General features: G+C 35.8%; 1 protein-coding gene across 3 annotated transcripts in view; it reads left to right on the plus strand.

The window, feature by feature from the left end:
• The window catches only part of UBR3 (ubiquitin protein ligase E3 component n-recognin 3), a 260,446-nt gene that overhangs the window by 192,806 nt on the left and 41,339 nt on the right, over positions 1 to 26,301 (plus strand). For all 3 annotated transcript variants that reach the window (XM_026454174.1, XM_026454176.1, XM_026454177.1), the window contains exon 32: positions 15,258 to 15,361. In XM_026454174.1, coding sequence (XP_026309959.1) covers positions 15,258 to 15,361 — 104 coding nt within the window. The remainder of the gene's footprint in view (positions 1 to 15,257; positions 15,362 to 26,301) is intronic.

The following is a 26,301-nucleotide window of genomic DNA, read 5'->3' on the forward strand; positions in this document are numbered from 1 at the left end:
TTTCTGCATCTATTGAGATAATCATGTGGTTCTTGTCTTTGGTTCTGTTGATATGCTGGATTACGTTTATTGATTTGCGTATGTTGAACCAGCCTTGTACCCCAGGGATGAAGCCCACTTGATCATGGTGAATAAGCTTTTTGATGTGCTGCTGGATTTGGTTTTCCAGTATTTTATTGAGGATTTTTGCATTGATATTCATCAGGGATATTGGTCTAAAATTCTTGTTTTTGTTGTATCTCTGTCAGGCTTTGGTATCAGGATGATGTTGGCCTCATAAAATGAGTTAGGGAGGATTCCCTCTTTTTCTATTGATTGGAATAGTTTCAGAAGGAATGGTACCAACTCCTCCTTGTACCTCTGGTAGAATTCGGCTGTGAATCCGTCTGGTCCTGGACTCTTTTTGGTTGGTAGGCTATTAATTATTGCCTCAATTTCAGAGCCTGCTATTGGTCTATTCAGGGATTCAACTTCTTCCTGGTTTAGTCTTGGGAGAGTGTAAGTGTCCAGGAAATTATCCATTTCTTCTAGGTTTTCTAGTTTATTTGCGTAGAGGTGTTTATAGTATTCTCTGATGGTAGTTTGTATTTCTGTGGGGTCGGTGGTGATATCCCCTTTATGATTTTTTATTGCATCTATTTGATTCTTCTCTCTTTTCTTCTTTACTAGTCTTGCTAGCAGTCTATCAGTTTTGTTGATCTTTTCAAAAAACCAGCTCCTGGATTCATTGATTTTTTTGGAAGGTTTTTTGTGTCTCTGTCTCCCTCAGTTCTGCTCTGATCTTTGTTATTTCTTGCCTTCTGCTCGCTTTTGAATGTGTTTGCTCTTGCTTCTCTAGTTCTTTTAATTGTGATGTTAGGGTGTCAATTTTAGATCTTTCCTGCTTTCTCTTGTGGGCATTTAGTGCTATAAATTTCCCTCTACACACTGCGTTAAATGTATCCCAGAGATTCTGGTATGATGTATCTTTGTTCTCATTGGTTTCAAAGAACATCTTTATTTCTGCCTTCATTTCGTTGTGTACCCAGTAGTCATTCAGGAGCACGTTGTTCAGTTTCCATGTAGTTGAGTGGTTTTGATTCAATTTCTTAGTCCTTAGTCCTAGTTTGATTGCACTGTGGTCTGAGAGACAGTTTGTTATAATTTCTGTTCTTTTACATTTGCCGAGGAGTGCTTTACTTCCAACTATGTGGTTGATTTTGGAATAAGTGTGATGTGGTGCTGAGAAGAATGTATATTCTGTTGATTTGGGGTGGAGAGTTCTGTAGATGTCTATTAGGTCCACTTGGTGCAGAGTTGAGTTCAATTCCTGGATATCCTTGTTAACTTTCTGTCTCGTTGATCTGTCTAATGTTGACAGTGGGGTGGTAAAGTCTCCCATTATTATTGTATGGGAGTTTAAATCTCTTTGTAAGTCTCTAAGGACTTGCTTTATGAATCTGAGTGCTCCTGTATTGGGTGCATATATATTGAGGATAGTTAGCTCTTCCTGATGAATTGATCCCTTTACCATTATGTAATGCCCTTCTTAGTCTCTTTTGATCTTTGATGGTTTAAAGTCTGTTTTATCAGAGACTAGGATTGCAACCCCTGCTTTTTTTTGTTTTCCATTTGCTTGGTAGATCTTCCTCCATCCCTTTATTTTGAGCCTATGTGTGTCTCTGCATGTGAGATGGGTCTCCTGAATACAGCAAACTGATGGGTCTTGACTCTTTATCCAATTTGCCAGTCTGTGTCTTTTAATTGGACCATTTAGTCCATTTACATTTAAGGTTAATATTGTTATGTGTGAACTTGATCCTGTCATTATGATATTGGCTGGTTATGTTGCTCGCTAGTTGATGCACTTTCTTCAAGCGTCGATAGACTTTACATTTTGACATGTTTTTGCAATGACTGGTACCGGTTGTTCCTTTCCATGTTTAGTGCTTCCTTCAGGATCTCTTGTAGGGCAGGCCTGGTGGTGACAAAATCTCTAAGTATTTGCTTGTCTGTAAAGGATTTTATTTCTCCTTCACTTATGAAACTTAGTTTGCCTGGATATGAAATTCTGGGTTGAAAATTCTTTTCTTTAAGAATGTTGAATATTGGCCCCCATTCTCTTCTGGCTTGGAGAGTTTCTGCCGCGAGATCTGCTGTTAGTCTGATGGGCTTCCCTTTGTATGTAACCCGACCTTTCTCTCTGGCTGCCCTTAACATTTTTTCCTTCATTTCAACTTTGGTGATTCTGACAATTATGTGTCTTGGAGTTGCTCTTCTCTGGGAGTATCTTTGTGGTGTTCTCTGTATTTCCTGAATTTGAATGTTGGCCTGTCTTACTAGGTTGGGGAAGTTCTCCTGGATGATATCCTGCAGAGTGTTTTCCAACTTGGTTCCATTTTCCCCGTCACTTTCAGGCACACCAATCAGACATAGGTTTGGTCTTTTCACATAATCCCATATTTCTTGGAGGCTTTGTTCATTTCTTTTTACTCTTTTTTCTCTACACTTCTCTTCTTGCTTCATTTCATTCATTTGATCTTTAGTCACTGATACTCTTTCTTCCAGTTGATCGAGTCGGTTACTGAAGTTAGTGCATTTGTCACGTAGTTATCGTGTCATGGTTTTCATCTCTATGAGTTCTTTTATGGTCTTCTCTGCATTGATTATTCTAGTTATCCATTCATCCATTCTTTTTTCAAGGTTTTTAGTTTCTTTGTGCTGGTTACGTAGTTCCTCCATTAGCTGTGAGAAGTTTGATCGACTGAAGCCTTCTTCTCTCAACTTGTCAAAGTCATTCTCCATCCAGCTTTGTTTCATTGCTGGTGATGAGCTGCGTTCCTTTGAAGGGAGAGATGTGCTCTGATTTTTTGAATTTTCAGCTTTTCTGCACTGCTTTTTCCCCATCTTTGTGGTTTTATCTGCCTTTGGTCTTTGACGATGGTGACGTACTGATGGAGTTTTGGTGTGGGTGTGCTTTCTGTTTGTTAGTTTTCCTTCTAACAGTCAGGACCCTCCACTGTAGGTCTGTTGGAGTTTGCTTGAGTTCCACTCCAGACCCTGTTTGCCTGGGTATCAGCAGCGGAGGCTGCAGAAGATAGAATATTGCTGAACAGCAAGTGTTGCTGTCTGATTCTTGGTCTGGAAGCTTCGTCTCAGGGGTGTACCCTGCTGTGTGAGGTGTGAGGTGTCGGTCTGCACCTAGTGGGGAATGTCCCCCAATTAGGCTACTCAGGAGTCAGGGACCCACTTGAGCAGGCAGTCTGTCCTTTCTTAGATCTCAGCCTCCGTGCTGGGAGATCCACTGCTGTCTTCAAAGCTGTCAGACAGTGGCATTTACCTCTGCCGATGTTTCTGCTGCTTTTTTTTTTAGCTATACCCTGTCCCCAGAGGTGGTCTACAGAGGCGGGTCAGCCTCCTTGAGCTGTGGTGGGCTCCACCCAATTGGAGCTTCCCAGCAGCTTTGTTTACCTACTTAAGCCTTAGCAATGGCGGACGCCCCTCCCCCAGCCTCACTGCAGCCTTGCAGTTAGATCTCAGACTGCTGTGCTAGCAATGAGGGAGGCTCCATGGGTGTGGGACCGGAGCCTCTGGGCCAGGTGTGGGATATAATCTCCTGATGTACCGTTTGCTAAGACCCTTGGTAAAGTGCAGTATTAGGGTGGTAGTTACCCTATTTTCCAGGTGTTTTGTGTCTCAATTTCCTTTGGCTAGGAAAAAGAATTCCCTTCTCCCTTGCGCTTACCAGGTGAGGCGATGCCTCGGCCTGCTTCAGCTCTCGCTGGTTGGGCTGCACCTGTGGACTGGCGCCAACTGTCCAACATGCCCCAGTGAGATGAACCCTGTACCTCTGTGGAAAATGCAGAAATCACCCGTCTTCTGTGTTGCTCACGCTGGGAGCTGGAGGCTGGAGCTGTTCCTATTCGGCCATCTTGGGCGTGCCCTCACCATCCCCCCACTGTGAGAAAATATTTTAAAGAATCCCACCGATGTTTATGCAGATGCAATATTCAAGTGGAGGCACATAATGGCTGATTGTCTCTCTTTTTATGTCACAATTAGTCAGTGGGTTCAGGTAGCTTTAGTCAGATTCCTCCATTGTAAAGTGCCCCATTAGTCTTTCACCTAATGGTTTTAAGGACCCCTGATAATCTTGCTAAAATCCATTATTTCATTAGGTGCTGCAAAATGGTGATTTTAAAAAAATCTTTCTTCTGATTAGATGGAATGTTTTTATAAAGAACTTTACCATATCAACTATTTGTTGACCCTGAAATATAGTTTAGCAGGATGAACACTTGATTCTTTCCTGATTTATAAATTTTCAAAGTAAGGAATGGGTGCCCTATCAACTTCCAATAGTGACCAATAAGTTTGGTTTTTCGTGTGTTTTATGATCTTGTGGATTTTTATATATTTGATGTGTTTCATTCCATTTCAGTCTTTCTTCTTTTTGATACAAATTGATCCCTTTTACTTGAGAATGTTTCCAGACTGACTTTTGTACTTTTGACATGAGCCAAGTAGTCTTTCATCATATCGTTGCATTCTGGTACAAGTTGACCCGGGTTCATTTTTACATTTTCTGTTCTATACTTGGAATCAGCCATTTCTCCATTTAATTCCTTTTAATGGCAGATGGTATTTAGAGACCACAGTCTGGGTGCTAGAGGGTATACATAGCTAATAGCTGCTAGGTTATCATTGTTTATAGGCCATTTCAGTGGGCAGCGTTAGGAAATATTTTTTTAAAGGAAAAAAAGATCCTGAGTTCTTACTGGTATTTCTAATCAACATAAGATGGCACAGTTTTCATTTTATTTCTTAACTTTTTTGTTACTTGTATCTTTTTCTCTTACTCTAAAAGTCTTGATTCCTAACAATATTAACATAATTATTTGTATAAAGTATAACCTCAATTATGTTTTTAAAATGCCAATATTACTACTAACCATAAATTATCTTTGTCATTAGAATATGTACTTCTAGGGATGTACAGTCAAAAACTATGTTTTTAAGTCACATAAAGTAACTTTTCCCATGTGATTATGCCATCAACTTGATTTATAGTTCAGCCCATTTGTTTCAGTTCTTTTTTCCCTCAATATTTAAAGACTGCTTTTCCCCCTTGACTTATATTTTATTGTATAAAATTTATATTTTTCCAAAGTAAAAACTGTATAATAAAATAAATTCATAGACATCAATCTTTAATTCCCATCCATTTGCATTTCTTTTTATGAAGTCTCTAATCTGTTGCTTGTTTCAAAAAATCGGATCATTGGTCTTTTCCTCATTATTATTATTTTTTGTAGAGATGGGATCTCACTTTGCTGCCCAGGCTGGTCTCAAACTCCTGGCTTCAAATGATCTTCCCATCTGGGCCTCCCAAAGTACTGAGGTTATAAGTGTGAGCCACCGTGCCTGGCCTTCCTCTTTATTATTATTTGTTGTTTTAAAGACCAGATCTCCCTGTTTTGCTCAGGCTGGACTCAAACTCCTGAGCTCAAGCAATCCTCCCACCTCAGCCTCTCCCGTGTTGCTAGGATTACAGGTGTGCACCACTGCACCCAGCTTTCTCTTCATTTTTAAGATATTATGTATTATGGGTATTAGCCCTTTTTGTTATAAGTTGCAAATACATTTCACCAGATTGTCAAATGTCTTTTTACTTCATGTATGATTTTTTTTGTCAAGCAACGTTTTTTTAATATAGTCATATTTATTAATCATTTATTCTGAATTTTAAGTCATAAACAAGCCTCCTCTACTCCCTAGTTAAAAAACATTCATCCATGTTTTCTTTTAGTATTTCAGTGGTTTTAATTTTTATGTTTAGATTTCTATTTTTTAAAATAATTTCAACTTTTATTTTAGATTCAGAGGGTACATGTGCAGGTTTGTTACATGATTATATTGCAAGATGCTGAGGTTTGGGGTGTGATTGTTTTTATCACCCAGGTGTAGTGAGCATAGTACCCAATAGTTTTTCAACCCTTGCTCCCCTCCTTCCCTCCTCTAGTAGTCCTCAGTGCCTGTTCCCATCTTTTGTCCGTGAGTACCTGATGTTTAGCTATCACTGGTAAGTGAGAATGCGCAGTATTTAGTTTTCTGTTCCTGCATTAATTTGCTTAGGATCATGGCCTACAGCTGCGTCCATGTTGCAACAAAGGACATAATTTCATTCTCTTTATAGCTGCATAGTAGTCCAAGGTACATAGGTACCCATTTTCTTTATCCAATCCACTGTTGTTGGGTACCTGGGTTTATTCCATGTCTTTGCTGTTGTGATTAGTGCTGTGATGTACATGCAAGTTCATGTGTCTTTTTGGTAGAACAATTTATTTTATTTTGGATAGATACCCAGTAATGGGATGCTGGGTCATAGGATTCAAAAGTTATTTGAAAAGATTTCTGATAAATTCAGAATTTATCATGGTGTATGGTGTAAGGAATGGACCCAGTTTCCCATATAGCTATCAAATATCCTACTGCTTTGCCTTCCCACAATAATAAGTCAAGTCAGACCTTTAAAAAGGAAAAAAAAGGTAAAACTCTTTGTTTACTGATCTGGATAGATCAACAACACCCAGATACAATGTTAAGAAAATATCTAGGAACAGAAAATAATGTACTTTATGCTATCATTTGTGTAAGAAAGGACAGGGTGAAAAAATAAATGTGTATGTGCTTGTTAAAAACAAAAACAGAGTCACACATATCTGGATATTTGGATTTATAGCAGAAATGACACAAAGGAACCCTGGGGGAATCATAGTCTTTATAATAAATGGTGCTGGGTTAATTGGATATTCATATGAGAAATAATTATTAATAGTATTGGTCTCTACCATATGTAGACCCTATTCAGATTTTGCCAGTTGTTGCAGTAAAGTACTTTACAACAATAACAAAAGAAAGATTATGCTTGCATTTAGTTGCCATGTCTCTTTAATTTCCTTTAATCTGAAATTAAGCCTGAGTTTTTCTTTGTACTTGATGACATTCACTTTTTGTTTTGTTTTTTTTTTTTTTCTTAAAGAGTTCAGGCCAGTTATTTTGTAGCATGTCCTTTAATTTGTTTTTGTCCAGTATTTCCTAGTGATTAGATTCATGTTATAACCTTTTGGCAGCAATGCCACAGACTAATGTGTTCCTTTTTAGTGTATAGTTTGAGGAGGCACATGCTGTTGATATATCTTGTTACTTATGATCATAACTCTGATCATTGAGCCAAGGCAGTATGTGCCACGTTTCTGCACTGTAAAGTGATTATTTTACCCTTTGTAATTACTAAGTATCTTATGGGGCGATACTTTGAGACTATGTATATATCTTGCTACTCTTCATAAAAACAACAACAAAAACAAAATTTTATGTGTGTATTTTGTGTTTATAAACAAAATTAGCAAGCTGTGAGTATTTTGCGTGTTATGGCTAAGGAAAGTCATTTTCCTTAGTAGTAACTAGTAATTTTCTTTTCTAGCTAGCATGCTTAAGGACAAAGGTGGTATACAGAGTATTCGAACACACAATCCTCTAAGTATAAAAGGTGTTCAGCAAACAAAAGGTTTCTAAGCCTTGTATTGATTAATTAAAAAACTTAAAGTACAGATACAGACATAGATATTATGCTTTCTGTAATACTGATTGCTGGATTTTGTTCTTTTCAAGACCTAATGGACATTAGGATAGTAGTAAATGCTGTGAACACTTATATAGTACTTCATGCTAGGCATTTTGGTGCTTTGCATATATAATCTCATTTAATTGTCACCAATAACTCTATGTACTAAGTACTGTTTTATCCCAGTTTTTACATACGAGAAACCAAGTTTTAGAAAAGTCTATTAACATGATCTTTAGGCACACATAGCTGTTGAGGAACAGAGCTGAGATTTTAATCCAAATCTCTCTGATTCCAGAGCCTAAGTTTTAACTATCATTGTATGCTTCTTTTTCTAGTACTAGATATGAGGAATTTCTGGAAAATTTGATTGTTTTTTCCACCCCCCCCGATATTTGCTGTCATTTTTATGATTCGTTTATTCATTAAGTTGTAATATGAGTTGATTATGTCATCTATATTTCATATTTATATATTTTTAAAATTGAAATATCTTTCTAGTTCCTCACTTTGACACTCTTCCAATATAAAATTTTATATCTAAGGATGTAGGTTTTTCATATATACTTTTTTCTATAATCCTATAAAAATTATTTTATTTCCTTTTAATTTCATTGTGCTGATAATCATTTTTTATTTTTAAAAATGGAAAAACTATTCCTATCAACTCTTCCACCTATTTCCTCTTATCCATAGAATCAACAATAGCATTAATTTTTATAATCTGGATTTAAAAGACGATCTGAAACTTTAAGAGATAGATAAGAGATAGAAACAATTTTTTTTAAAGACTTTGGATTTTTTTTTTTTTTAGAGCAATATTAGATTCGCAGCAAAATTAAGAGAAAGGCACACAGATTTCTCATATACCCTCCACTGTAACAGATACATAGCCTTTCCCGTTATCAATATCCACCACCAGAGTGGTACATTTGTTACAGCTGATGAGCCTACATTGACATAATCATAATCACCCAAAGTCTGTAGTTACATTAGGGTTCATTCTTGCTGTTGAACATTCTGTAGGTTTAGGCAAATGTACAATGACATTTGGCCATCATTGTAGTGTCACACAGAGTAGTTTCACTGTCCTAAAAAAACCCTCTGTGCTCTACCTATTCACCCCTCTCAGTACAACCCCTAGCAACCACTGATGTTTTTACTCTCTCCATAATTTTACCTTTTCCGGAATGTCATATAGTTGGAATTATACAATATGTAGCTTTTCACATTGGATTCTTTCATTAGGTAATATGTAGTTAAGTTTCCATAATGTCTTTTCATGGCTTTTTGCTCATTTCTATATAATAGAAATAATCCATTGTCTGTACCACAATTTATTCATTCACCTATTGAAGGAGGTTTGGGTGCTTCAAAGTTTTGGCAATTATGAATAAAGCTGCTCTAAACATCTGTTTGCAGATTTTTGTGTATATATTTTCAACTTTTTTGGGTAAATACTAAGGAACATGATTACTGGATTATATAGTAATAGTGTGTTTGGTTTTGTGAGAAACCACCAAACTGTTTTCCAAAGTATCAGTATTATTTTGCATTCCCACCAGCAATGAATGAGAGTTCTTGTTATTCCACATCTTTGTCAGCATTTGGTATTATCAGGTGTTCTAGATTTTGGCCATTCTAATAGGAATGTAGTGGTATCTCATTGTTTTAATTTGCATTTCTCTGATGACATATGGTCTGGAGCGTCTTTTCATATGCTTATTAAGCATCTGTACATCTTCTTTGGTGAGGTATCTGTTAATGCTGTGGTACCATTTTTTAATTGTTTTGTTTTCCCTATTTTAAGAGTTCTTTATATAAGTATTTTACATATCAGTCCTTTATCAGATGTGTCTTTTGAAAATATTTTCCCCAGGACTGTGGCTTGTCTTCTCATTATCTTGACATTGTTGACAAATAGAAGTTTTTAATTTTAATGAAGTTCAGCTTATCAGTTATTTATTTTATGAATTATGCCTTTGGTGTTATATCTAAACAGTCATTGCCATACCCAAGGTTATCTAGGTTTTCTCCTATAAGAGTTTTATTGTTTTATGTTTTACATTTAGGTCTGTAATCCATTTTCAGTTAATTTTTGTGAAGGGCATAGGTCTTTGTCTAAATTCATTTTTTTGCACGTGAATGTCCAGTTGTTTTGGCACCATTTGTTGAGAAGACTGTGTTTTCTCCATTGTATTGCTTTTACTCCTTTGTTAAAGTCAGTTGATTGTAATTATGTGAATCTATTTCTGGGCTCTCTGTTCTGTTCCATTGATTTTATTTGTGTGCTCTTTTGCCAGTACCATATTGTTTTGATTACTGTAGCTTTGTGGTAAGTCTTGAAGTCAGGTAGTGTCAGTCATCTAATTTTGTTCTTCTTCAAAATTGTGTTAGCTATTCCAGCTCTTTTGCCTCTCCATATACATTTTAAAATCAGTTTGTCAATATCTACAAAATAACTTGCTGGGATTTTGATTGAGATTGCATTGAATCTATAGGTCAAGTAGCAAAGAACTGACATCTTGACAATATTGAGTCTTCCTACTCTTGAACATGGACTATCTCTCTCCATTTATATAGTCGTTTGATTCCATTTATCAAAGTTTTGTCTTTTTCCTTAAATAGATCTTTGCATATATATTGCTAGATTTATACCTAAGTATTTTATTTTGGGAGGGGGGTGCTAATTTAAGTGATACTGTGTGTTTATTTTCAAACTCCAATTGTTCCTTGCCAGTATATATGAAGGTGATTGACTTCTATATATTAACCTTGTGTCCTGCAGCCTTGTTATAATCACTTATCGGTTCCAGGAGTTTTTTGGTCAGTTTGTTCAGATTTTCTACGTAGACGACCATGTATTCTGTAAACAAAGAAAGACAGTTTTATTTCTTCTCTCCCAATCTGTATAACTTCTATTTCCTTTTCTTATCTTGCTGCATTAGCTAGTACTTCCAGTATGATGTTGAAAAGAAGTAGGGAGTGGGGACATCTTTGCCTATTTCCTGATCTTAGTGAGAACAATTATGTATTTTAAAATATTAAGCATTTTAAAAGATAGTTATCACAATGATCATATTAAACTACAGGGTTAAATGTAGTTTAATGTGGTCTTTGGTTCTCTTTTCTACAGAGGGGTGCATCAATCCATTCATTCATTCCAATTATGGGTCAGTGATGTGCTAGGAAAGATCTATGTTTCTCTCCATCCTTAGAATGGCTATTTTTATCTTAGCCAATAACTGCCAGGATTTTTTCTGATTATTATTAGGGAAAAAAACTTACCCAAAAAAAGTATTATCACTTAAACATTTTTTGGCTAATATAAATGATTAAAAATGGGATCCTAAAGTAATGGAAATTTATTTGATTTCTAGCAAAGTTAAGTATTTTTATATTTATTAGCTATTTGTATACACTCTTTGTAAATGATATATTTAGGACCTCTGTCCATTTTCTGTTGGCATCTTATTGTTTAAAATTATACGAATGATTCTTCATGGTTTAAAATATTAAATGTTATTTTGTCATAGTTGTTGAAGTGTTTTCCAAAATATGTTTGCCTTCTACTTTTGTAATTACGTTTCTTGACCCATTGAAGTTTTAAATTTTCATGTAGCCAGATCAGTCAGACTTTATATTTCTTATTTTTTCCTATTACTTTCATACTTAGAATGCCCATCTCTTCCAAGAGCTGATGTATACTTTTATAACTAGTATTACAATGTGTAATCCGGTCTTAGAATTTGCAATATCTACCTATATTTTCACTTTAGAGTTTTCTCATGGGATGATTTTTAAAACTGTATGAATATACTTGGAATTCATTTTCACCTGTAGTGTTAGGTGAAGATCTAAAATTTATTTGCAAATAACCAACTAGGTTTTTTTAGTGATTTTATATCCTAGTTATGAAATATTAAGTGTTCCTACATTATAGGCCTGATTAGGAGCTTTCTTCTTTGTTCTGTTGAGCTCCAAGCCTATTTCTCTGATAATACCATGCTGGTTTATTGTTGAGGTGATTTATTATGTCTAATTATCTGGTGGAGTTAGGTTCCTCTCATTTCTTTTCCCCAAACTCTGACTCCCAGTTTTTCTCTGCTGTTCTCATTTATTCTCCAGAAGGTTTTTAGAACCTTTTCTAAGCCCTACCCCTCACTTACAATTTTTTTTTTGAGACAGAGTCTTGCTCTGTTACCCAGGCTGGAATGCAGTGGCGTGATCTTGGCTCACTGCAACCTCCACCTCCCGGGTTCAAGCAGTTCTTCTGACTCAGCCTCCCAAATAGCTGGGACCACAGGCGCACGCTGCCACGGCTGGCTAATTCTTGTATTTTTGGTAGAGAAGGGTTTCACCATATTGGTCAGGCTGGTCTTAAACTCCTGACCTTGGCCTCCCTAAGTGTTGGGGTTACAGGTGTGAGCCACTGCATCTGGCCTCACTTGTAATTTTGATTATAATTATTTTAAACTCATAAATTAATCTGGGAAGGTAGTTATCTTTATAATATGCAGTTTCCTCAACTAGAAATATTTCCCATTCTTTTAATTCATTTTTTGTTTTATTCTGTTGTATGCATATTATGTTGCAGTTTTGAAACATTTGTTAATTATGCATTCTTAGTAGTATATAATTCTTGCATACGGCAGTTCGGACTGATTTTAAATAATGTTGGAAGGTCACATACAATAATAAGCAAATTAATAATAGCATAAAGGAATCCACCTCTAATTTTGAGAAAGATTGCTTGTATTGTAGAAAGCAATTGTTAGCATATAAAATAAAATAAGAGTCTAGAATTCTGTTAAGCACTGTAAGTTTTCCAGTTGTATATACTACCCCTATTAAACTATATTTAATTTTTTTTGTTTGGGAATGCTTTTCTTTTCTGTATCTAAAAGCTCTGCAATTTATTGATCTTTAGGTTATCATGCAAGAAGTTCTCAAGCCTTTTTGATTTTTGTGCAATAAAGTACATCTTTGCATAAGAGTGAAATTGGGCTAGCTTAAATGGATCCATAAACTTTCTTCTAATTTTCAGTGAGAATCTTTTAAACACCTGTTAAATTTAATGTAGCAGTTTGATAATCTAAAATTATATACCACTTGTTTATTTGTTCATTCATCCATCCATTTTCCTATGAATATTGCATTTGTTTATCCAGCTAGTTTTATTAACTGTTTCAGTCCAGGCATTGGGATATAATGATAAGCAAGATATCATTCCTGTGGAAACTTCTTCCAGGCACTAAAGATATAAAGGATGAATTAGAGGAACATAAAATTGGCGGATATTGAATAGTTAAAGGCAATGGCCATAGGGGTGGCAAAGAGGAAGTAGAGATAGAGTCATTAGAACTTAGTGCCAATTAAATATGGGGTGAGTAAGAGAAGATGGCTTTGGGATGTCCTCAAGTTCCTAGCTTATTTATTTATCATGCTTTTATTGGAGGACTATCATGTTTTAGGCATTGTTATGTTTCAGGCATTGTGTAAATGCGGGAGGATATAAGAAATAAGCCACATTAGTATGTAGATTATAGAGGGGAAAGTATTAGGTTGGTGCATTGCTTTTAGTAGCGGAAACAGCAATTACTTTGGCACCAGCCTAATAGAATGGTTGTGACTGGGGTGGGAGTGTGCGTATAGAGAGGAAGATTATGAATTCACTTTCAGGCCTGTTGAGCTGCCTGCTTGTTAGATATGCAAGTGGAAGTGATGGATATTCAGATAGAGAGTTAGAGAGAGTCATTGCTGGACATACAATCATCAGTGTATAGCTGGCAATTGAAAGCATGGGTTAGAAAGTCTTTCAAAAAGAGTCCTTAGTGAGAAAAGAAAGGGAGAATTGGAATCTTGAGGAATAACAGTATTTTTTGTTAGAGAAGATGAACCTGTGAAGAAGACTAAAGTGGAGTAATCAGAGAGACAGAAGGGAACTTGGGACAGTGTTTCACAAAAGCCAAGAAAATTTTCCAGGCAGAATGTTCAACTGTATCTAAAGTCAAGTCAAGGGTCAGTCAAGTCAGTAAGGATTTAAAATGTCCACTAAATTTTGTAATTAGGAGATCATCGTTGATCATGTGAAACTATTTCTGTGGGGAAGTTGAATAATAGAAATGGTGTGACCCCTACACATTTTTTTTTGTTTTTTAAACCTTGGCCTTGCAGAGATGCTAGAGAAACTTGAAAGACAACATCAGGATTCATAGCATTAATGAAGGATTACCTTTGGAGAGGAAAACAAGTATACTAAGGAATATTTGTAGGAAATGGAGAAATTTGAAGAGCTGTCTTCCTCTGTCAGCTAAAAGTTTCTCAGCAGCAGGGGTTGATTTACTCACCAATGTGTTTAGTGCCTAACGTGTAGTAAGTAATCAGTAAATATTTGCTAAACAATCGAGTCCAATAAAAGAGTTGATTTTGTTCATCCCAAGTCTATAAAGTGTAACTTCAGAATTTAGCCACTTCTGGAGCTTAAGATTTACTTTTGTTCTCTGTCATTAAAAATTAAACCTGCAGTCAAAAAATTAACCTTCTAAAGGCATTTAAAAAATTCTTTTAGAATAAGCTCTGCTTTATAGTATAGTCTGTTTTTCATAGTACTGCACATTCCTAAGGTTTGCTACTTTATCTTTTATGGTGTACTTTTTAAAATTTATTTTTTTGTAGAGAGGGGGGGTCTCACTATGTTGCCCAGTTGGGTCTTGAACTCCTGATCTCAAGTGATCCTCCCACCTCAGCCTCCCATGCCTGTTGGGATTACAGGCATGAGACACCACATCCAGCCCTTTTATAGTGTATTTTAAGTTCTGCTTTGGTTATCTCTTTTTGAAACTTTGCAAATGTTAAAGATTTTATTTGAATTTTGTTAGTTACAAAGTTGAAACATTTTATTTTATTATTAATTTTGAGACAGAGTCTCACTTTTTCATCCAGGCTGGAGTGCGGCAGCACAATCACAGCCCATTGCAACCTTGACCTCCTCTGTTCAAGCAATCCTCCCACCTCAGCTTTCCAAGTAGGCACACATCACCAAGCCCTGCTAATTTTTTATATTTTTTGTAGAGGCGGGTTTTCACCGTGTTGTCAATATGGTCTCAAACTTCTGAGCTCAAGTGATCCGCCTGCCTCAGCCTCAGCCTCATAAAGTGCAGGGATTACAGTCATGAGCCACTGTGCCCGGCTGAAACATTTTAATAAGAGCAGTTAATCACACCTTTTCAATAGGAATCGATTTGGGAACTGTACCTTTTTTTAATGATGTGAAAACTTCCTTATTCGTTTGTGATAAGTATCCTATTAGCCACTCCATTTGTAGTGAAACTAATTCTTTCATTCTGTATTTAATGCTTTAATGTCTGTGATCTGAGATCAGAAAGACTCATAATCAAATTAATGTACCCTAATTGTTTACTTCGATAACACATTTTCTATGCATTTTCTTTATATTAGAGTCAAGAGAATATGAGTCTAAAATATAATTTGTTTGCAAAAATATGAGTCCTAAGGTTTTTTTTTTAAGATTTCTTCTTTGTTGATTACAGTTTTTATTTCTGTTCCATAGATATATATGTGACATATAAAATAAACTAGAAAGAGAAGATATACAATACTATCTAAAGTGACTACGTTTTTCTTTTAGGCTGGGATATGAAGAACAACAGCCTGAGGTTCCAATTCTTTATCATGATGTAACATCCCTTTTGCTCATCCAAATCTTAATGATGCCACAACCCTTACGCAAAGGTATGTCTTTATAATTCAGATTTTTTTTATTATATACTGTGTATTTTGAATATTCTAGAGAGTATAGAGACAAATAGGCTAGGTGTGGTGGCTCATGCTTGTAACCCCAGCACTTTGGGAGACTGAGGTGGGTGGATTGCTTGAGCCCAGGAGCTGGAGACCAGCCTGAGCTATTAATATAGTGAGATGCTGTCCAGAAAGAGAAAGAGAAGTAAATATAGCAGTAAGTCTGATGGATATTTTTTGTGGTAATAACAGTTATTGTTTTTTCTGTTATTAGCAAATAGTAATCATATCTAAAAAAATGACAATGAAAAAGTGTTTTTTAAAATTCTTGTGGGTCTGTTCTTTTCAGCTTTTTAGTCACTAAGAGGTAATGATATGGGGAAAACACTCTGAAAATGGTTTAAAAAATTGAAGTGATGATACAAATGAAAATTTGAAAAACAGAGCAAACTCTCAGCCTTAGTGCCTTTATCTGTATGCGTACATATTTTGATATAGTAGTAATTGTAGAGTTATTAAAAATATAATCTCATCATTTTTAGTGTTACTATCATAACATTATTATATTAACAGCATCAGTATTATATTAGCAACATTTTAATTATTGCTCCTTGGTCTTTGTAGCTTTCACTTGAAGACAACATTTTAAATAGTCTATCAGATAATTAACATCTTATATATTAGAAAACAAGTTTTTATCAGTAGAATGAACATCTATGGGTGTATAAAGTTCTTGTTCCTGGGGAAGACATTGTTTATATAAACTCCAGCTTGATCTTTGATAAATCTTTTTACCTAAGGGTGTGAAATAATCATTTAAAAATATATAGGCAAATTATGATATTTCATGCAAATTATGACATTCTGTAAAACAATATCATTAATAAACAAGCATAATATACTAGTGCTGTGAGCTTCAATTAATATTTTTAATCATGAAATTCACATAAAATAAAACTTACTATTTAAACAATTTAAAGTGTACAACTGAAGTGCCATTTAGTACTGTCATAGTATTGTGTGATCATCACCATTAGTTAGTTCCAGAACATTTTCATCAGCCCCAAAGGAAACTCTATGCCTGTTAAGCAGTCACTTTCTTGTTTTCTCCTTCTCCCAACCCCTGGAAACCACTAATCTGATTTCCTGTCTTCATGGATTTGCCTATACAGGATATTTCATATTAATGAAATTATACACTACATTGCATTTTGTGTCTGGCTTCTTTCACTTAGCATGTTTACAAGGTTTATCCATGTTATAGCATGCATTATTACTTCATTTATCTCGATGGCTTGGTAATATTCCATTGTATGGATATACAACATTGTTTATCCATTTGTCAGTTGACGGATTATTACCAACACAACTGATGGATCAGTTGGGTTATTACCGCCTTTTGGCTATTGTGAATAGTGCTGCCATGAACATTGATATCTTAGAAGTTTTTGTTTGAGGCCAGGTGTGATGGATCACTTGAGGCCAGGAGCTCGTGACCATCCTGGCTAATATGGTGAAACCCCTTCTCTACTAAAAATACAAAAATTAGCCTGGCATAGTGGCACACACCTGTAATCCCAGCTACTCAGAAGACTGAGGCACAAGAACCACTTGAGCCCGGGAGGTAGAGGTTACAGTGAGCTGAGATCACGACACTGCACTGTAGCCTGGGTGACAGAACGAGACTCTGTCTCAAAAAAAAAAAAAGTTTTTGAACAGGTTTTTTTCTTTTTTGGGGGATGTATAGCTAGAAGTGGAATTGCTGGATCATATGGTAATTCTGTTTAACTTCTTGAGGTAATTATATATTTAACTGCAAAACTTCAGATACTTTCGAATGTTACTTTTTTGGGGGGTTAGGCTGTGTCTTCTAATATAATCATTTGTGTTTATAGAGCTTAAAAACCTGTTAAATAGTCTCATTAAAATTAATCTCCTTGTAAAATTAGTTTCAAATTCTTTAGGCTTTTTGTGTCACTTTGGTTAGTTTTTCTTATTCTAGGGAAACAGTTGCCTTGGATCATGCTGGTTTACTCCTGATTGTGCTCTTCTAATTATATTAGTAGTATTACATTTTGAAATATTTGAAAAATTACTTTATGTCTTCAAAATATTTAAATATGTTATTTAAATATACCTTTTACTTATAAGCTTAGTTATTACATAAACCTGAAAAGGTAAAAGGGAAGGAAACTTGACATAGAGAAGATTGTCTCTATGTCAGTATTTAATCTATATTAATATTTAATCTAAAGAGAAAAATATTTTAGTTAAGAGTAAAGGACCTGTTGTGTCAGTGTCTGAGAGCTGTAGCTGGTGCATCATCTTCCTTGTCAGAAGTCATTGTTGGCACTGGCTTTCAACAGAAGACGAAGTTCATGCTGAAAGAGGATGCAATACCTGCAATTAACCAAACCTACTGAATTTAATTCAGTAGAAACAGAGTCTAAAAACCATGTTCTAAAATGAGTCAAGAAAATTTATCTCCTTAGTAATGGTTAATAGAATAAATTCAGGAAATCATCAACGTAAAAATGTATAATATTATTAATAATCAGCCTTAAAGTAATATCATTAAAGAAGAGTTTCTTGGTGGACAAATTTAATAAGCAAATTTAATAAATTCATTGCTTGATTCAGTTCAAGAAATACTTAATAGGTATCTGTTTACCAGGTTGCTATGCTTCTTTGCCAAGTGCTGGACACACAAAGATGACTAAAACATGGACTTTGCCCTTGGGGAACCAAATAGCTAGGTATTTAGCAGTCATTAAATTTACCTGTAGTTAGAATTGCTTTTAAAACTTGTGCTTTATATTATTTCTTAAAATTTTACAATAATTCAAGATCGGATTATCTTGAGATTGGATTATACCACTGTCAAAACACATTGTATAATATTTTGCTACCTGTCATTGTGGTGATGAATTCCTCTTAGAATTTAGGGTCAGACAAAAAAATGCCATTCCTTATTAATTTTTTCAGTCTTTCACAGTTTGAGAACTGGATAGAGGCCTTTAATTGCTAGGAAGTTCAGAGCTTAATTATATTTTCCACAGACAGGTTTTTTTTGAGGGGAGGTGGAGAATTGGGGAGATAGAGTTATTAATATAAATTTTTCTTTTCCACTCCCTTTTGATGTAAGAGTTAATAGTAGTCTTTATTGTGATAGTGTTTTTATTATAAACTATTTTTATTGTAAGAATGTGTATTTGTGTAACTGTTTAATTTATTGGTTGTTATTAGAAAAACAGAGGAAGGAAAATTTTACTGTATAGACTTATTAGAATGTTAAATGCTTCCCATGGTTTTATCTGAAAAATAGATGGATGCAGAAACCTACCTATATACCTCTTAAATTTTTTAATGCTTAGCGTTGTTTCCGGGTTAAAAGACCTTTTTATGCCAATTATCTCATCAGAAGCTCAAATTAAATATATTAAAGAGAAGTTTTTTCTTTGATCTCTTATGTCCTTGTATCTTATGTTTCATAATACTCATCACATCACTGGTCTCTAAAGAATAAACTCGGAAGTAACTTCTGACATCACTGTTTTCAGGTATTCATATTTAGTTCTTTATGTACAAGGGGAAAGAAGATTTATAACTTAGGATCAGATTTGGCTATATAATATAGAGAAGAAACCAAATTAACACAGTAGCTTAAATAAGATATTGCTTGTTTTTCTTTCATGTAGAAAGAAGTATGAAAGTAGGCAGGCCAGACGCTTCTACTTCACAGCACCAGATTCTTTATGGTATGGCTCTCATCTCCCTGTGCCAAGGTAGCTGCTAAGAGTTCCAGCCATCACAGTCTAGTTTAAGGCAGCAGGATGAGAGTTAAGAGAGGGAACTTCACCTTTTTTAAGAAGCCCTCTAAGACGATTCACACAAAATTTACAATTACTATCTCTCAGGCTAAAATTCTTTCTTATTTTTGAGCCTCCAAGGTTTAAGACAAAATCATCATCCTTTATAGGGAGTGTATTAGTTCATTTTCATGCTGATAATAAAGACATACCTGAGACTGGGCAATTTACAAAAGAAAGAGGTTTAATGGACTCACAATTCCATATGACTGGGAGGTCTCACAATCATGGCAGAAGGCAAAAGGCACGTCTCACATGGTGGCAACAAGAGAAGAGAATGATAGCCAAGTGAAAGGGGTTTCCCCGCATGAAACCATCAGATCTCATGAGACTCATTCACTACCACGAGAACAGTATCGGGGAACCACCCCCATGATTCAGTTATCTCCCACTGGATCCCTCCCACAACACGAGGGAATTATGGGAGTTACAATTCAAGATGAGATTTGGGTGGGGAGACAACGAAACCGTATCAGGGAGGGTCAGTTACCCAGGTTCGGATCATGTTGCTGTTCTTGAGGAGCTTCACAAATCTGTTCTTAACCATGCTTTATAGAATACAAACTCCAAGATTCTACAGAGCATCTGGGACCAGTGATTATAGAATATCCCTGCTTCCAAGATCCCATAAGCAGGGCTCACAGAAGAGAGCTTGAATGCTGCTTATTATCTTTCATTGACTTGAAGAAAGAATCTCACTTTTGCTTTGTTATAAACCAAGGGCTTAAAAAACTATTTATTTACAAGCATACATAACAGTAAAGAGCAGAGTTTCATGAACCCCCATATCAACTCATGACCAGTATTGTTTTATTTATACCCTGACTTATTCCCTCCTCCCTCCCACCTGTGGTTATTCTGAAGCAAATTCCAGACCACGTATCATTTTATCTATATAGTCTTCAGTATGTATCTCTAAAAGATAAGGATTCTTAAAATAATGAAAAAAAAATTGTGAACACAATTAAAAATGAACGGTTATGCCTAAATACCAGTAAATATCCCATCAGTGTTCAAATTTCCATAGTTGCTCCTTGTAAATGGTTTTTTTGTTTTGTTTTGTTTTGTTTTTGAGACAGTCTTTCTCTGTCACCTAGGCTGGAGTGCAGTGGCACTATCTTAGCTCACTGCAACCTGTGCCTCCTGGGTTCAAGCAATTCTCCTGCCTCAGCCTCCAGAGTAGCTGGGATTACAGGCACCCACCACCACACCTGGCTAAGTTTTGTATTTTTAGTAGAGACAGGGTTTCACCATGTTGGCCAGACTGGTCTCAATCTCCTGACCTTGTGATCCACCTGCCTCAGCCTCCTAAAGTGCTGAGACTACAGGCATGAGCCACTGCGCCAGGCCTGTAAATGATTTTTTAATATTTGGTTTATTTGACTTAGGATCCAAAAAAGATCCATAAATTGGATTTGGTTTTTTTAGTTCTTCTTTTAAATCTGTGGGTTGTCTCCTTCTCCTACCTCCTTGCATTTTATTTGTTGAAGAATCTGGGTCTTTTTTCCTTCAGAACTTCCCATAGTCTCTATTTTGCTAATTGTACCCCTAATAATATCATTTAATAACATGATCTTCTGTCCCTGTGTGTGTCCTACAAACTGGCAGATAGATTTAGATGGAATCAGTTTCTTATTTCTTTTTGCAAAAATACTTCATGGATAATGTCTAATACTTTTGTCAGGAGATATAATTTCCAGTTGTTTCTCTTTATGTGACAGTAGAAGCTATTGATTATTCTCTAGATTTATTCCTTAATTATTTCATTTGTTAAGTGGAATTCATAAAATAAAATTTTTTCCTATTTGTTTTTCCTATTTGTTTATACATTGGTAAAGTTGATATAGGAAAGGCAGGTTAAATGCTTGATTTTTTTTACCAGTTTTCAGAAAAATGACTTTTTGTGTGTGTGTGTTCTCCAAAGGTGATTTCTTTTTTTCCAGTATTATGAATTATTGGATTTTAATATATTTAGCGTCCTTCAGTTCCATAGTAAAATAATAACTGTTTAAACACCTCAGGTTGGCTTGTATCCTATTGATATAACCCCAACAGTCTTTGATAGCTTCTTCAAACCAAAGCTTTATTTTTTTTCTATTTTGGGGGGGCACAGGGTCTTGTTCTGTTGCCCAGGCTGGAGTATAGTGGTGCAGTCATAACTCACTGCAGCCTTGACCTCCTGGGCTCAAGCAATCCTCCTGCCTCAGAGTCCCTGTGTAGTTGGGACCACAGGCGCACACCACCACATTTGGCTAATTTTATTTTTTGTAGAGGTGGTGGGCTCTCACTCTGTTGCCCAGGCTGGTCTCGAACTCTGGGCTCAAGGAATCCACCTGCTTTGGCCTCCCAAAGTGCTAGAATTACAGGCATGAGCCACTGTGCTGGCCTAAGACCAAGGCTTATTAGTATGTGGTTCCAAAGTTCATTAATAGGCTTCAAGAAATCCATCAGTCTCCTAAAATGGTAACGAAAAAAGTTGTACATATATGTGCATTTTTTTCCTGAGTAGTTTCACAGCTCTTACCAGATTTTCGAAAGGATTTTGACCCCTGAAATTTAATTACTTATATATTATCCTGGAGACTCCTGGCCATAGACAAATATATTTTGTAGGATCAGCGGATTACAGTGGGTGAGAAATGAGAAGTAAGTGAGAGAATTGAGACAGTGAAGAGACAGATCTTCCAAGAGAGAATGGAGGAGAACAGAAGCCATACATGATGTACAGCAGTCCCCCCTTACCCATGGTTGCACTTTCTGTGGTTTCTGTTACCAGTGGTCAACTTTGGTCCAAAAAGAGTAAATGGAAAATTCCAGAAATAAACAATTTATGTATTTTAAGTTGCATGCCATTCTGAGTAGTACACTGAAATCTTGTGCTGTCTTGTCCCTTTCTTTCTGGGAAGTGAAGTCATCTATTTGCCCAGCATATCCACACTGTAGATGCTACCCGCCCATTAGTCATTTAGTATCCATCTGGGCTATCAGAACAGCTGTCGTGGTATCACAATGCTTGTGTTCAAGTAACTCTTATTTTACTTAATAATGGCCCCAAAGCAGAAGACTAGTGATGGTGGTGAGAAATAAAAATAAAATCTTAAGCTCCCTAACTGAACAGATGTGATTAAAGAATGATCTTTTGTTTCTTGTTTTCTAGAGCTGGTTTCTGCTTACTCCTTAGAAAATAATTCAGGTTAAAGATTGATAAGGGAGGGGCACACTGAGGTGTGAACAACATTCTTTAGGATCATCGTATCATTCTTTAATCACATTTAGCTAATCATCTGGGGTTGCAACTGAACTCCCCTCTCCCTCTTTGCAATTTCACAATACATGCCTTCCCCAAAGCTGACCAGCATCTCTAGACTAGTTTTGGCCAACTCATGGAGGAAGTTCAGTGAGGGTTTTTGTGTCTTCTACTCTACCTTCTAATGTCAGAGGGCCAAAACCTCCACCCTGGCATCATGCTGTTGCCGCCATTTTTTGAACACGCAACCCATGAAGAGGCATGAAGCTAAATTGCGCATGTGCATGTTTCTCCTTTCATAAATACTCATGACTCTTCCTACAGCTTACTGAATATGAACACCAGGCCACCCTGTTAAGCATAGATTCCTGACCTCCCTCAAAGGACTTGCTCTTGGCTTATGCTACAGGCTGTGATTCCCAGCTTGCTGATGGCTAGCCTACAGGATGCAAACTTTTTGAGAAATAAAGCCCTCCTTTCCAAATTTGTAAACCTTGTGATTCTTCAGTTGACACTGGCAATTTGGATACGCCAAAGAGAAACTAAATTTCTTTCTTTTAAGTGAAAAGGTGAAAATTTCTGACTTAATAAGGAAAAGAAAAAAATTGTATGCTGAGGTTACTAAGGTCTTTGGTACGAATGAATCTTCTATCCATGAAATTATGAAGAAGGAAAAAAAATTGTGCTAGTTTCACAATCACACCTTAAACAGCAAAAGTTATGGCCATAGTACAGTAAATAATTTTGAGAGATCACATTTTCATAATTTTTATTATAATATTATAATTGTTCTATTTTATTATTGTTGTTAATAATGTCTTATTGTGTCTAATTTATAAATTAAACTTTATCACAGATACGTCTGTACAGCTGACCCTTGAACAACACAGAGGCTAAGGGTGCGGTCCCCCTTTACTTCTTCACTTCCCACCCTGCTCCACCATGCAGTTGAATCCACTGCACGTATTTTTTGACTTCCCAAAAACTTAACTACTAATAGCCTATTGTTGACCAGAAGCCTTACCAATAACACGGTCAATTAACACATAATTTGTATGTTATATGTATTATGTACTTTATTCTCACAATAAGGCTAGAGAAAACATTATTAAGAAAATCATAAGAGAAAATATATTTACTATTCATTAAATGGAAGTGGATCATCATAAAAGTATTCATCCTTGTCATCTTCATGTTGAATAGGCTGAGGAAGAGGAAGGGTTGGTCTTGCTGTCTCAGGGGTGGCAGAAGTGGAAGAAAATCCTTGTATGAGTAGACCTGCACGGTTCAAACCCATCTTGTTACATAGTACTGCAGATGTAGGGTTCAGAACTATCTACAGTTTCAGACATCCCTGGGGTCTTGGAGTGTATCTCCTGAGGATAAGGGGGGAATTACTATTTCAAAGGGGGTTTTTTTTGTTTTTAAGATAGGAGAATTGTGAGCATCTTTAAGTGTTTGCCATTTCTCCATTCTTTACTTAATAACTCATGATGGTCCTTTACCTTATGTTGCCCTTTCCTAGAAGCCTTTCTGTTGGATATCCTTCTTCTCATTGCCATAATAACTTCTCTGTGATTCTATTTTGATACTTGTCTGACTTGCCTGATTTTCTTTACTGTCTCCCTCTCCAGACTGTCAGTTCCTCCAAGACTAGCAGCACCATCTTATGTATATCCCCAATGCCCACTTGGTACATCATATGTTCAGTAAATGCTTTGGGGATGCAGTGGATGTGTTAAAAATACAAGTCTTATTTTATGGCAAATTGCTTATTTTCCACTTTAAAATTCAAGAAAGCTATTACTTTCATTTGAATGTTTAACACTTACATTGTGATCACTTCTGTATAATGTTTTTTGAGAATGTTGGCAATTTACTGGACCCCAAATTCAATTGCCTGAAGTATACCCAAAGGACCAGCATTTACTGCCCTATTAGTTGTTAGACGGACTTGGTATCTTCTCTTGGTTCTATGTTGACTAAGGCAAATGAAGTCTTATTAAACTGTGTGGATTCTTCACTCATTAAAGAGAAAATAGACTTGAGTTTATCACACAGAAAAATACATCACAAATTGATTTTTCTTGTAGACTAGACCTTTTGGAGAGGGTCAGAGCACATGCAGTTAGTAACTCCAAATCATAAAAGGTAAGACTAAGAAGATTTGATGTCTGCATGTGGTATATGCAAAGTGCTTTATTAAAGTAGTGGAATAGTATATATTTTTATAAAAAATTATCATGGTGATAGGAACAGAATAAAATGTCTGATACCTTCTTCAGATCATGTCCGGTTTACTTGTGTGCCCCTCCCCTAGGGATTTTGTTATTTTAGATACACTCTACTTTGTCTTAAAAGAAACTACAGATAGTTTGCTTTTAAGGCATTTCAAGTAAGTATCGATCTTCCTTTGTTCATCCTTAGGTATGTTGATCGTGTTTTTTTGTTGTTATTGTAATTTTTAAACATATTGACTTAGATTAGATGTCCAGTCCTTTTTTCTTCTTTTTAAATATTGATAATTGTATTTGAAGGACTTTGTTTTCTGTTTTAATGTTGGTAGTTAGCAGTCTGTTGACCTAATATAAACCTCATGTGAGAGATTCCTTGTTTCTTCTTGGTCCCTGAAAGATGTTGGTATTACACATGGGCAAGCATTCAATAAATAAATATTCGTTAAATGAACAAGTGAATGTGAGAACTTAGGCTTTGACTTTAAATTGCCAGTTAACAATCATCCATTGGTATCCATGGGATATTGGTTCCATGAGCCCCTGCCAATACCAAAATCCACAGATGCTCAAATCCCTTACATAAAATGGTATAGTATTTGTATATAACGTACACATATCTTCTCATATACTTTAAATCATCTCTAGATTACTTAGTATGATATAAATGTTAAATAGTTGCTATACTGTATTTTTTAGAGCATAATGAGAAGGCCAAAATTCTGTACATGTTCAGTACAGACACAACCATCTATTTTTTTTTCCCAAATACTTCTGATCCATGACTGGTTGAATCCATGGAAGAGGAAACCACAGGTACAAGAAGCTGACTGTATTTTTTTAAATGATGATAATCAAGACAGACAAATGGACTAAACTAGAAATTAGTACTTTTCTACGATGAAAGGCTAAAACTAGTTGCTATCATTTCTTTTAGTACATTACTTCTGTTCTATTTTTTAAATTTATTTATTTATTTAATTAATTAATTAATTTATTTATTTATTGAGACAGAATTTCGCTCTTGTTGCCCAGGCTAGAGTGCAATGGCACCATTATTGGCTCACTGCAAACTCCACCTCTTGGGTTCAAGCGATTTTCCTGCCTCAGCCTTCCAAGTAGCTGGGATTACAGGCACCCGCCAACACGCCCAACTAAGTTTTTGTATTTTTAGTTGAGACGAGGTTTCACCATGTTAGCCAGGCTGGTCTCAAACTCCTGACCTCAGGTGATTCACCCACCTCGGCCCCCAAAGTGCTGGGATTACAGGTGGAGCCACCACCGCGCCTGGCCACATCACTTCTTTTTAGTAAAAGAAAAAAATATATGTATGTATAATTTAAGAAGAAGCTGTATGTGAGTGGTGTTTCTACACTCTATAAATGACTTTCTGTTTAGGATGTTTTTGTTTGTGTGCTTAATAGACAAATTCTGTAATGTCTGTCACTTATTAAAATATTTAATTAATGATGGAATACTTTTCTTGACTTCGATGGCACCATCCTTTCCTGGTTCTTCTACCGACTCATTTTCAGGCTCTTTTTAAATTAATTGTTCTTTATTTCCTGTCCCCTTCCTTCATGA

This window comes from Piliocolobus tephrosceles, chromosome 11, assembly GCF_002776525.5.
Source record: "Piliocolobus tephrosceles isolate RC106 chromosome 11, ASM277652v3, whole genome shotgun sequence".
Classification (NCBI taxonomy): domain Eukaryota; kingdom Metazoa; phylum Chordata; class Mammalia; order Primates; family Cercopithecidae; genus Piliocolobus; species Piliocolobus tephrosceles.